Below are 13,982 nucleotides of genomic sequence, written 5' to 3' on the forward strand. Positions count from 1 at the left end.
CGCTGTTTAAAAGCTCAATCAAGTTTGATAGTTCTTTTACTTTACCCTCTCCTTATATGCACAGCTAACAATACATTTACCAAGAACTGCTTTTTAAGGTCTAGCAAAAGTAATCTTTCTTCCACAATCCCTTCCTCTCCCTCCAAAGTGAAGTTCTACACAGTTCTTAGAGCCTTTGATATTCTCTTACCTAGGTCAGTTGTCTGTGTATATATACGATATTTATAAGCTTCCTGAAAGCAAGAATCACCTCATTTTTAAAAAATACTTTTAAAAAACATTTTTATTGATTTCAGAGAAAGGAGAGAGGGAGAGAGAGAGGGAGAGAGAGAGAGAGAATATCAGTGATGAGAGAAAAATCATTGACCAGCTGCCTCCTGCACTCCCCACACTGGGGATCGAGCCTGCAACCTGGGCATCTGCCCTTCACCGGAATCAAACCTGAGACCCTTCAGTCCAAAAGCCGACGCTCTATCCATTGAGCCAAATCAGCTAGGGCAATAATCACCTCATTTTATCTCTGTATTCCCTCTTGCCTAGTTCAGGGACTCTCATATAGTAGGCTCTGAACAAATAAAATATTACTTGAGAAGAGAGTTATTGCTTAATGGGTACAGAGTTTCTGCTTGGGGTGATGAAAATGTTTTGGAAATAAATAGTGGTGATGGTTGCACAACACTAAGAATGTAATTAATATAAACTTAAAAATGCTTAACTTTGTTATATGCATACAAACATATACGTAACATTGTTGGCAGCTCAGGTCATTCCAAAAAGAGAGCTTCAACTGGTGATAACTTAAATCTCTAATAAAATGAACAGACAGTGTGATCATATGAAGAATGTCAAACTGAGAAAAAGCCATCTGTTGGTAACAAATCAGACTGTATATAAACTAGATATATACATATATATCTTTTTAAGGACTAAAGAGGCTCTTTCAAACTTTTTCTTTATTTAAAATGTAGATTCCTAGAAACAAAAAAACAAAAAATAGATAAATGTAGATTCCTAACTCAATAGAGACAGTAGTCACAGTAATTACCACACAAGAGGACCTCAATAAATGTCGATGTCCTTCGTTTTTCAAATCCCATGTCACAGCCACCTTGGTCTGATTCTCTCCTCTATGGAATTCCAAGAACTGGTTTGATTCACCTAATCATCTAACTGGGGCCAGTCCTTTCCAGCCATTCACTCAAATCCAAAACTCCTGATTTGTGGGGCGCACAATCCTTCGGTCATCTATAAAAGTGTCTGGAAGTTATCGATATTTTTAGTCAAAGTCAGGGACATAAAACTCATTTTTTAAGGGATATAGTGAATCCTGGTATTCATCAGCAAAAAGAGCCCCTCCAGTGTGAAAAAGTGCAATCTGTGCCTCTTTTAAAAATAGAACCTTTAAGGTTAAAAGAAAAAAATCCCTTCCCGAACTCACATTGCCAGACACATCAGCCACACAGGAGCTGACAAGACCTGCTGTTTCCATGACAGAGAACATGACACTTTGAAACCACACCACTGAATGAAAGAAAATGGCGGGAGCTTTCTGCATAGTGGTCCTCCGCCCAGACTGGGGCACAGACTAACCCTCCCCCTGAACCAGATCCCTGCCACTTTTACAAAGGCCACGGGACATGTCCCTTAAACACTAGATTTCAGGTCTTCATCATTCTGCCCTACGGATCCCTTCTCTTCAAGCTCTTTGTCACGGTCTGGGAAAATACTCTGACTTCCTATGGTGGTGAAGGCATCTGAGTCCAATCGTCTTCTTTTCTTCAGTTGGTGTAAATGGGATTTGGATTTCATATGTGCTAAATAAAACAACAACAACAAACAACTCATTAGGCTTTTCTAGAATTAATCCTAGCAGCACATAAAATTAGCTATGCAAACCTTCTGTTTAATAATAACAAGAACAACACATGTATTGGTATAGCTGCTTAGCAACTTTAAAGGAAGAATAAGTTATATGGCCAGCGAGCTAGCAAACTATAGCAAGCTACCACGTATCACACGCACCCTGCTAGGTGCTTTGTATCACTAATCCTCCCCAAAATCTTGCAGACAGTACTATGCAGCTCATTTTATATAGGAGGAAACTGAAGTTCAGAGATGTCTTACATTTTGTCCAAGACCACACAGCAGGGGAGCTCCTCAGCTTACCTATAGTTCTAAAAAGGGGCCAAATTTTCCAGAATCAGAACTCTTAACTCAATTTTTTGGTATAGGGCTCCCCTGTTATAGATACATTTCAACTCACATGACTAAAAAGTTACAAATTCAAATCCTTGTCTGTATTGCAGGACAGCCTGCCACAGGCCTGCGGCACCCAGAGACGCCCTTCCTACTTCTTCCCTGCTCTACAGGTTGCCCCTCCTGCACTGACATCCCTCTGCCTGGGTCAGATAAGCCATCTGAATGACTAACCCACAAGGCTCACATTATGCAGACACACAATGCTCTGGGCAGATAACAAGAAACCTTCTCTGACATCCCTTCTGAGGGTCCACAGAAGCAGTAAAGCTACTATTGCCTGATATCAATTTCTGACCTCTCACTCCAGACAGTTCCCACCCTCTGACTAACTCACACAAGCTCCTTTTCACTAGCCTGTTTTTTTTTCAAGGAAATCTTATTTGGGAACACCTAAAAAAATAAACAGCTAGATTAAATTCTATTTCTACATATTTAAATAATCATTTTTAAGGGTTTAGAAGCAAAAATAAATAAGGAAGAGGTTAGAAGTCAAAGAAAAGCTTACTTGGGGGGAAAAAGTCAGCTTTGTTCTCCAGCTAGAGGCTAAGGCAAAAAAAAGAAAAGGGGGGTGGGGACACTCTGGACTGGCTCTCCATGGCAGCAGGAGATAGGAGCAAGGACTTGACAGATGGCACTATAGAAGGGCTTATACAAGCTAAGCTCACAAAGGCTCACAAATGTTGCTTCTCTAAGGCTACCCCTGAAGGACACTGGACAAATCGAACCACTAAGTTTCCTTTAGAAAAAACAATCAGACTCTCTCTCTCTTCCCCTTTCATCATTATAAACCAATGACAATCGAGGCTTCTTCTGCTGCTTGGGCAATCACAGCCGTCCCCAGTCTCTGACAATGGAGTTCATTTTGCCAGAGTTACCAGTTAATAGAACTAATCATTCTACTGGTTGGTATGGGGAGAAAAATCAACTTCTAAAAGAATCCCATGCAAAGCAGTACTCTGAACAGAAGGATTCCAGCCATTAGGTAATCCAGCTGTGCATAAAAGGAGTGAGCCTTAAACAAGTTTCTAAATGTGATATAAATTCAAGGCTTGGAGGCTAAGGCCCTTTGGGATTTGACTGGGTGACTACAGAAATCCGACAGGGAGTGCAGTGTGACTCTGGCAGAGGCAGATCCAGGCTCTAAAACAGAGCGGAGCCTCCACGCAGGGCGGATCCCTGGTTGGTCGGAAGTACCTTATAAAGGAGACGTTATCCATAACCACCTTCTTTATACATGACTGATAGCCTTGCTGTCACACTTTGCTAGGTTGAATGTTAAGTCTCCCTTACCACTTTTCATCAGTTTTAACAACCACCACCTTAAAAATTACTGAAGAGCCCTAGCTGGTTGGGCTCAGTGAATAGAGCGTTGGCCTGCGGACTGAAGGGTCCCAGGTTCGATTCTGGTCAAGGGCCCGGGTTGCGGGCTCGATCCCCAGTGGAGGGCGTGCAGGAGGCAGCCGATCAATGATTCTCTCTCATTATTGATGTTTCTATCTCTCTCTCTCCTTCTCCCTTCCTCTCTGAAATCGAGGGCGTGCAGGCAGCCGATCAATGATTCTCTCTCATTATTGATGTTTCTATCTCTCTCTCTCCTTCTCCCTTCCTCTCTGAAATCAATAAAAATATATTTTTTAAAAAAATTACTGAAGAGACACCACTTCTGAAGAATGTACTCAGGAAGAGTAACTGCACTTCCTGCTCCTTCCCACCTTTGTTTGGGTGAGTTACCTGGCCTCCCTTAAAATCCTACCCCATCCCACTGAGGTCTGAACATGAAAGGCCAAGGAACTCCTATAAGGCAAGACCACAAAGGACTCTGGAAAGTTAACTGTAGACCCTTTAGTATAAAATATCTACTCTAGCTGAGGGCATATGATCTTCCTTTGAAATTCAGAATACAGAGATAACTGTTTTTGGGAAGATAGCCATGAAATTTGAGTACAGGCTCTCAGAGGAATCTGGCCCTCCCTTTACAAATACGCAGACTCTAGCATTCAACCTAGCAAAGACCTTGAATTTCATGAAGTTCGTGTAACACACCCTTACAGATTTCTCTGTGCCATTCCCCAGACTCTACCTGCCCATTCACGGTCCCCAATGATGATTCGACCACAGAGGTCACACATGTGAGAACTTCTCTTGTTCTCCGTGTTACTATATGGCATCTTTACTGGAGCAGCGTCAGGCTTACGGCCCTGAAATAACAAAGGGGGTGGGGTGGCAGAGAAGCATTCAATTCAAAGAGACTTGGATATCACTCTCTGATATTAAGGATAGAGGGATAGTCCCAAGATTCTTTTTTCTCATCCCAGAGAGCAGGTGGACTGTGAACAGATTTTAGCAACAACCTTTCTGAATGTGAAAGTAGAAACACAGCCTCCAGGGATCTAAAAGCAGCCAGCCCTTCTGCTCTATTCCACGGAAAAGAAGGCTTGGTTCCCAACACAGCAACAAAGGTATAAGCTAAGGAAAGTTGTTTGAAAACCAGACAATAGACAGTACCATGATAATAATCACCTGGATGAAACTTTGCACAATTTCAAGAGCAGGTTCAAGAACAGACTCCTCCCACTTCAAGGTATCAGATACTTCTAAGCCATATATTGGGGGGACACTGGGACCAGGTCCTAAAGATGACAAAGAAAAGCTGTGAGAGGTCAGCCCCCAAGACCTAATCTATTCTGCTTCCAGGACTTCAATTCAAGAAAGACCTAGAAGGTTGACTGGTCTGCAGCCTACAAGTCTAGCTATATAATCCAGAGTCTCAAGTGTAGGATCTTCCAAATCAGAAAGGAAAACAATATAGAGCAATAGTTCTCATAACCACTGTGTGGGCTATAATGTAAAGACAGTACAGCATAGGAGGAAATAAACTAATAGCTTGAAGTACTTCTGAATGGAGATGAGACCAGAGGTAGCCAAGAATACAGCTATAGGCATTTCATCCATCTGAGCCAACCAGATTTGGTCTCTGCTGGTAGCTTCCCCAGTCTGTGGACACACTGAATTGCCTTCCACAGCTAGGTTAAGTCAGTTGCCTAAAGGCAAAGAGCATTGCCCCATGGACAAAACATCAAAGTCCTCAGGATGCCAACGGCAGGCAGGTGCTAGCCTTTTGATTGTGCCAACCACAAATAAGATTCTTCTTAAAATGGACTGGGCTGCACCTGCCACCACACGGAAAGGTGAGACTGGGAGGGTGCAGGCAGCATCCACAGCACACCTGGCCTTGGCTAAGCTCTGCACCTGTTTCCAGGCCACTCTATATTTTCCTTTCCCTCTAAGTCCTTTGTTGGGCTTCTGTGCCCTGTCTAAGCACCTTTCAACAAGTTCTCGGCTCCCAGCTGCTATTCCTGGCTTAAGTCCAAGGCCAAGCTGGGGTGGGGAAGTCCCTCTGGCTTCTTGCCAGAACCATATCCCAGCAGACCAGCCCTGGCCAATCACACACAGCTCCTGATTTGCAGGGCAGCTGTGCCTTTCACACTAGCACCAGGACTGTGCGGGCATATGCATGAATGAGGAATGGGCATATGATGCACTGTGCCATCAACCCCTCCTGACTCGGAGATGGGGGAGTTATTGTGGCTTTACCACAGAAGGAAGCTCCAAATCATTACAAAAAAACATCTTTTGTTACAGACTAATTGTAGCCCTGGGGAGAAGAGAAGCTGCATTAGAAATTCATAGTAGTGAACTTCAATTTCAGCTGACTCAGGCTTCCTCTATCTAACAGGACATGCAAAGAAAGCAGGATAAGTAGAAGAAAGTGTCAAGAGCCTCTTGGCACCATAACAACAATGGAGAGCTCTGTCAGAGAGTGAGAGCTGGGAGAGAACTTCAGCAATCTGGTGGTCAACAACATGAATCAAGGTGTTTATGTTCAGAGGCACTGAGGAGCAGGGTGGAAGGCCTTGCTGCCCTTATCTGAACTGAAAGCAGAAGTAAAAGGTAAACAGGGGATGATTCAGAAGCATATTTTAAAAGTGCCCACAAGATGAAACTGGGGTTTCACTTATGCTTAATCTATTTGTATAAAAGGCTAATATGCAAAGTGTCCCCTTGGGAGTTCGACCGGGAGACCGGGAGTTTGATTGTTCGCTATGATGTGCACTGACCACCAGGGGGCGGTGTGAAAAGAAGGAAGGCCCCGCTGGCAGCCGGAAGGCTGGCCCCAATTGCCAGCCAAGCCTAGGGACCCTACCCATGCACGAATTTTGTGCACTGGGCCTCTAGTATCTTAATAAGCACACAATCTCTTACCCAAGGCCAATACAAATGCTGTCTAGCTAAAGTTATAGCTAAAGGAAACAAGAAGAATGGTGGAAAGCAGAGCATGGGCTTCAGAATCAGGCCTGCATTCAATACTCTATTGCTTAATAGCTAGGAGATTCCTAGCAAGTTATTTAACCTGTCTGAACCTCCATTTCCTTACCTGCAAAAATAAAAGAATAACAACTACCTGGAAGACAGAATAACTTATGTATAGCACCAAATTTAGTACCAAGGATCAAATGAATGAGATTTTCCTTTCCTTTTCCTTAAAAGTGCTACCCAGCCCATGTGTTCAGTGGTTGAGCATCACAGGTTCAATTCCCAGTCAAGGGCACATACCTGGATTGCAGGCTCAATCCTGGGCCCCAGTCAAGGGGCAGGTGGGAGGCAACCAGTCATGTGTCTCTCTTGCATGGATCTGTCTGTCTCTCCCCCGCTCCCGCCACCCCACCTCCCTCCCTTGCACACTCTCCAAAAAAATTGATGAAAAAAATATCCTCGGGTGAGTATTAACAACAACAAGAAAGTGCCATCTAGGGTGCAGGTGCAGGGTGGAGGGTGTCAATGGGGAAAAGGAGGGGGACATCTATAATACTTTCAACAACAAAGATAAAGTTTTAAATAAAATAGTGCTATCCAACTAAAATTAAAGGTGAAGCAGTTTGAAGCACCACATATCTGAACACAGAACACTATGGTGAAGGTTTTGTCTTTTTATACTGCTCATCTGGCCCAAAAACCATTTTAATTAGGAAAGCCTTCCTACAGAAATTTGATTGCTCTTCAAAATTAGAACCTAAAACAACCCTGAGCACCAACTCTGCTAAGATGTTGCTATTTTGCTCTTCCCAGTTTGCAGCCAGCATGCATATGTTCAAGGCATAAGGCAGACTTCTCATTGGAAAGATTTGTTTTCTGAGACATCACAAGAAAATATCCCTGGACGATCAATTACGCAATAGACACCCACCCAGGTCATGTCTCCAATCTTAATACAGGTCCAGAAACTGAAGTTCATTTTCTGGGTGAGCTGAGGGCATCTATAGTCTATTGAAAACATACCCAGGGGATAAGGAAAAACATGAGACTTACTGCTCAAAAAACGATTTTTAACCCATCGGTTTTGCTTCCGGGCATATCTCTTAGTCACTTGTTTCAGGGCCTCAATACCTGAAAGATAAAGTAGATATAAGAACCTCTAAGTACTCTCCACCCTGCCAAAAGGAAGGCCCATCCAGCCCAGCATAAGAGAACATTAGCCACAGCAGCATACTAGGGGACACTTGGTCGACAAAAATCTTAATTCTGAGCTGCAGGCCATTTGGGATTCTTCTAGCCTTAGCTCTTTCTCAGACCATACCAGAAGGGAACTCTGTCACCCAAGGATGTCCATGGCTAAGTTAAATGGAGAAATTCACACCTTTCTTTAGGAGCTGGTTACTAGTCTCTGGTGTGCATTTTCCCTCAGTGATCAGGTACTCGTGAAATTCCTTGAAGCCAATTGATTGGAAGATACCATGTTGATAGTCCTGGCTGGGAACAGGAGAGCATCAGCAGATGAGCCATTGCATCTGAGCACTAGCAGGGGCCTTGGAGATGATCTAGCTGAGCCATTTCATCTCTCAGATGAGGAAATTGAGATCCTTAGCAGTTATTGCCTCTCTGAACTCCTTCCTCCACCACCCCCACCAGCTGCCAGGTTACTTCCCTTGAAAATTAACTCCTGAGAATGCTTGACAGATTAGAAAACTGCAACTGTAACAAGTACACCAAACCTCCTCCAACAAGCCTTGCCAAGGACAAAGGCTAACAAACAAAAAGATCCAAAGCCAGTATTATGTTTATATAGTCTTTTGACCATAAGCAAAGGATGGAGAGTAGGTTAAAGTAGTAAGTCAAATCCTCACCTATTTTCTTCAATTTTCTTCTGATTATAGCGTCTGTGAAAATCCCTTAGTTCATCCAAGAGCCCAGCAGCAAGCATGTCATCCACCCTTTTATCCAAGCGCTCATCTAGAACTTGAATCAAATTAACCCATCACCAGTAAGCCTGTTGTAGGTGTGTACTATATATTTACATAATGAATGGACATGCTGCACAAAGAATAGAATTTGTGCAAATGGAAGAAAGGGTTCAAAGTCCAAAGATCTATAATAATAAAGGGTAATATGCTAATTAGACCTTCTGGATGAAGCGGGGTCTGTGAGGGAAGCCTGGGTCCCGGGTGCCAGCAGCCGGAGGGAAACCCAGGTCCTGGGTGCCAGCAGCCCGGGAAAGGAAGGTCTACTCTTGCATGAATTTCATGCATTGGGCCTCTAGTTATATGATAATTCATTTCATATGACATTTAGTCACGCTAAGACTCTGCAACTCCAATAAAAACAGCCAGAATGAAACACACATCTTCTTATTATATAAAGAGAAAGCATACAATTGCACCTTTTAGGGAGAACAAATATTTTTTATTTTATTTTATTTCATTTATTTATTTTTTAAATCCTTACCCAAGGATATTTTTCCATTGATTTTCAGAGAATGGAAGAGAGAGGGAAAGACAGAGAGAAATATCCATGTGAGAGAAACACATGAATTGGTTGCCTCCTGCACACGCACCGGCAGGGCTGGGGAGGAGCCTGCAACCAAGGTACATGCCCTTGACCAAATCGAACCCGGACCCTTCGGTCCGTAGGCCAACGCTCTATCCACTGAACCAAACCAGCTAGGGAAGGGAGAACAAATATTTTATTCTCACATGGAATGTATTTCCATTGTTTATTTCAGAGGCAACTGAGAGCCCCCTGGTTTACCCTTACTTTTTTTCATCATAGTTGTTACTCTAACGTTGTGTTATTTCACATTTAAGAATTCTCAGATGACTCCTTCGATAGGAACAAGGAACTTTAGTCCAAAACCATCCTCAGTGTATCCTGAACTACTGCGCCAGACAATTGAGTAAGAGGTCATAATCATTCAGATGCGGTGGTCAAACACAACTTTATTATAAATCAGATACCATTATATTATGCTAAATTACAGGACATATTTTAATTTACAAAAATTTAATTATGGCCCTGGTCAGTGTGGCTCAGTTGGTTGGGCGTTGTCCCATGCATAAAAAGATTCAATTCCCAATCAGGGCACATGGTGGGGGATTCAAGCTTGATCCCCCACAGAGGGAGTGCAGGAGGCAGCTGATGGATGTTTCACTATCGCATCAATGTTTCACTCTCTCTCCTTTCCAGTCTCTCTAAAAATCAATTTTAAAAAATCTCTTTTTTTTTAAAAATATATTTTATTGATTTTCCACAGAGAGGAAGGGAGAGACACAGAGAAAGTCAGAAACATCGATGAGAGAGAAACATCGATCAGCTGCCTCCTGCACATCTCCCACTGGGGATGTGCCCACAACCCAGGTACATGCCCTTGACCGGAATCGAACCTGGGACCTTTCAGTCCGCAGGCCGACGCTCCATCCACTGAGCCAAACCGGCTTCGGCTAAAAAATCTCTTTAAAAACTTTTTTCATTATGAAAACATTATCTTTTTCTATAAACTTATAACTAAAGTTCATAATAAATTTTCACCATTTCAGTCATGCTCTTCTACATCTCTGCCATTGCTATTTCATTGCCTGCAATGGAACTAACCCATGTTTCTGTCTTCCTAAAAAGTTTGCATGTATTGAGGACTCTAGATGTGTCAGGCACATTCTCAGTACTTTATATTATTAACTAATCCTCAACGAAGCAGTGAGATATGTACTGAAACATTATCTCCATTTTGCAGGAGAGAAAATGGGGGGCACAGAAAGGTAAACTAACTTGTTTTAAAACTCACATAGCTAGAAGATGATGGGTTAGGACTCTGAATCCCAAACAGTCCGGCTCAGAGACCGTGCTCTTAATAACCACACTATACTGCCTATTCTCAAAATAATCTCACCTTTCCAGACCTAGCTCATAGGTTACCTATACAGATGGGTCCCTGACTCCCCCGCAGAGAATGCTCATCACTTTCTAGCCAACATTTATCACAATGTAGTATCTATCTCATTATTTGTTGCCCCACCAGACTAAGAGCAGGCACTGTGTCTCATATTCATCTCTGAAATCCAAGTACCATGCAGAATACTTGACACTTCAACCTCTTCCCCAGGAGCCTCCCTTCTCTTTAGCTTTCTCCTTTGGCTCTTCCCTGGATAGCAATCTCTCTTCCATCCCACTCATCCCATCTTATCCCACCCTTGATATCTTACCCTGGTGCCAGGGCTGCCTTTACTCCCTTTCCAGATAGATACTTAGGAGAATGGCCTTACTGTGCCTTACTAAGTCAACAAATAATGGTAAATGAAAATAAAATTAATAAGTAATACTTATTTAGTGTTTATTATGAGCCACTCATGTTTGTAAGCATGTTATATATAGTAATAATTACTGTAAGATCTAACTCGAATGAACTCTAGGGCATCAAAGGGCTTTTACCTGACTGGTCAGCATGAAGCCAGAGGATGCAAGAGTTAGGGTACTTCAGAGGGCCTCCAAGGGGACCACCACCTTCCTCTGCATGTTGACGATGAAGAAATTCACTGTGAGAGATTCCCGTTTCTTCAAACACTTGCAAACTCCTAAGTCATTTGGGGGTGGGAGGAAGGAGGGGGTAAAAGCCATAAAAACTATTAGGAAATATTAATTCTCAAGGAGAGAGGGTGTTTATTATAAAACATCTCATTCTCACTTTCACTGCATAAGCCCATGAAGATATGAAAGTCCAGGTTACTATGATTCTATAGCTATTCAGAAAGGGGTCCTAAGAAAACTTTAGGTAAAGTAAGAAATAATACTGTTCCTTTAAACACATATCAATTTTTCTGAAATCAGTTAAACAGGTTCAGAAACAACAGGTTTCTTCTATACATACAAAATGGGACTTACTTTCAGGTAAGCAGTAAAAGAACTTGTTTGGGACACTTTGTTACAAGCTAACAAGTCTAGTCTCGCTAGAATGCCTTTCCCACAGTAGAAAAGTATGTTGTATAGCCAGCTCATCAACTTTCTTTTAAAATATGTCTAAAATTCTGACTAATTCAGTATTCTACTAGCACAAAGACCAATGAAAAAAGAACTCACATACTTACTTTTAAGCCACCATACACTCTGTCAGTATCTGTTATGTTACGCAGCACTAGGTAATTTAACTCCAAATTCTATACTCTACCACTCTGGGTGATTGTAAGTTATCAGCGTGAAAGTGATCTTTCCCTTCCTGACCCAATTCTACTTCCTGAAACCCTAGTACAAGAGTAAAGACCCCTTGTTATTTCACATCACTGGTCATTCAAAGAGGATCTATGAGGAAAAAATGTATAGTGACAATATCTCACTTTTCTGGAGGTTAGACTACAGGCTCAGACTAAAAGAAAGATGAAAAAGTCCTCCAATCCTCTGTAAAGACAGACTCTAGAGCTCTTACTTAGACTTGATTGATTCCTACGAAGACACAGTTCTCAACTCATTACTAGTTTAGAAGTAGAAAATGAGGAGAGGTGATAAGAGAGAACTACTTGATAAAAGGAGAGGAAAATATAAACCAAGCTCCAGAATCATATCATAAAACAATATAAAAATGAATGTTCATCATAATGTTCCTGAGTTTTCAAAAAAATTTTTTAAAGATTCTTATTAAAATGTTTAAGTAAAATGTTTGGATACCAGAAAATATAACCTTCATTTATCTACTAAACTATGTATTATCAACAGGGTGATATTGCCCTCAAAGAGGCAAAAACAACCCTTACCTAATACAAGGTGTGTGTCCCTCCAAAGGGCAACCAAACCCAAAAAAACACATAATTCTCCAGTATTAAAATTTCATTGGTGTGAAGAAGGAAGGGGGCATAATTAGGAAAAACAATTCTAAAAAGGCTTCTAGGTGGGGTGGGAGGCAATAATGAAAAAAAGAATTCAGTAACATGATCTAGAACATTCATTTGAGTGGAACACTTCATAATCCCTATCAATACCACATGTTGCCATATTTAATCTTTATAACCATCCACATAGTTGGTACTTCGTTAGATCTTCTACTCTGCCAGATACTCCCAACACAGAAAAATACAGCCAACATATGAGGCTGCAATTTCAAAACAACCTAAGAAAACATGACCTTATGAGTTCATCCACCACCTCTCTCTTCCCTTAGAAAATCTCCATGTGTAAAGGTGAGCTGATCTATGAGACAGTTTATAACTCTGCCTCCCACTGGGAAAGCTGTTGGGGCAGAACTCAGCATTGCACAATCAATTATGAAACCCAAGTCACAATGTAAACCTACTGCATGCCAGAAAAATTTATATGAAAACTGTTATACAAGCAAAGATCAAACAGAAAATGAAGCAAGATTACATAGGCCCTAGGGAAAAACTATATTGTATATGTATTTTAAATGTAACAACAAAGTAGGGTACAACTATTTATTGAGGGAGTTGGTCTGCAGCAGTAACTCAGGGCCTCCTAACCTTTTAAGCTGTAACTCATCAATCTCCACTAAATACTATTATCAAACCTCTCTCTCATCACCCAGGCACACTGAAGAACTGACTATCCTCTAACTCTAAAGGAACTCAGGGGTCAGTGGGCCCGGGCTTTCTTACCTGGCCACTTTGCGCTTGTCATGTGGGTGCAGCTTGGCAGCCATTTCTGGGTCCACCTGGCTTAGGCGTTTGTGAAGTACATGGCCATCTTCCTTTTCAAGCTCTACTTTCCGGTCAAACTCTTTCTCAGTGCCCATCTCCTGGGGCTATTAAATGAAGGTTTATAAGTAAATTTAACTCAACAATTCAATAAACACCAAGACAGTGTGTGTACCAGGCACTCGGCTAAATGTTAGGAATACAGAATAGAGATGATTTGGAAGGTCTTGCCATACAGTGAGAGGCAGATCATAAACAGAAAATTCCAATACGTCAGGGTAGTGCTGTGAGGCCACAACAAATAAGAGGAAGGGGACATACTCTGGTACCCTGCTTCCTTGTCAGGAATACAAATAGGAACCAGGGCTAACATGTCTATATTAAGACATCCAGGAGTCTAGTGTTCTCAGCAAGTGTGACCAAAGAGTAGATCAGAATGGCCAGCACACTATAGTTTGCGAAGTCCCACCCTATGCAATAGCATCTCTGTAAGAAAGGTTAGTATTGGATATCTCCCTGACACATAGATTGTTACAGCCAGGAAATGCTGAATCAGACTAGTGCACTGCTAACTATATGGACATGCTAATTAATCCACAGAGGAGCATTTTTCCCACACACAGCCCCTGCCCTTAGGCCTGCCTGGAGGAGCACACTTCACATATGGAGGTGGCATTTGCTTCAGAATATTAAGTTGAAAATTACAGTTGCTGAGTATAAGAAATAGGCAAGAGTCCTTCCACTAAAATTAGCTGGTAA

General features: G+C 41.9%; 1 protein-coding gene across 6 annotated transcripts in view; it reads right to left on the reverse strand.

Moving 5' to 3' along the window:
* Nucleotides 1-690: 690 nt before the first annotated feature.
* TRIT1 (tRNA isopentenyltransferase 1) overlaps nucleotides 691-13,982 on the reverse strand; it is a 41,039-nt gene continuing 27,747 nt past the window's right edge. For 5 of the 6 annotated variants that reach the window (XM_014541601.1, XM_005868647.2, XM_014541599.1 and 2 more), the window contains 8 exons: nucleotides 13,185-13,330; nucleotides 11,017-11,159; nucleotides 8,442-8,553; nucleotides 7,955-8,067; nucleotides 7,627-7,704; nucleotides 4,780-4,889; nucleotides 4,340-4,457; nucleotides 691-1,814 (listed from right to left, as the gene is read on the reverse strand). In XM_014541601.1, coding sequence (XP_014397087.1) covers nucleotides 1,645-1,814; nucleotides 4,340-4,457; nucleotides 4,780-4,889; nucleotides 7,627-7,704; nucleotides 7,955-8,067; nucleotides 8,442-8,553; nucleotides 11,017-11,159; nucleotides 13,185-13,330 — 990 coding nt within the window. In that variant the 3' untranslated portion in view covers nucleotides 691-1,644. The remainder of the gene's footprint in view (nucleotides 1,815-4,339; nucleotides 4,458-4,779; nucleotides 4,890-7,626; nucleotides 7,705-7,954; nucleotides 8,068-8,441; nucleotides 8,554-11,016; nucleotides 11,160-13,184; nucleotides 13,331-13,982) is intronic. The other variant, XM_014541600.1, reaches the window with a different exon arrangement.

The sequence above is a fragment of the Myotis brandtii genome, unplaced genomic scaffold (assembly GCF_000412655.1).
Source record: "Myotis brandtii unplaced genomic scaffold, ASM41265v1 scaffold274, whole genome shotgun sequence".
NCBI classification, from domain to species: domain Eukaryota; kingdom Metazoa; phylum Chordata; class Mammalia; order Chiroptera; family Vespertilionidae; genus Myotis; species Myotis brandtii.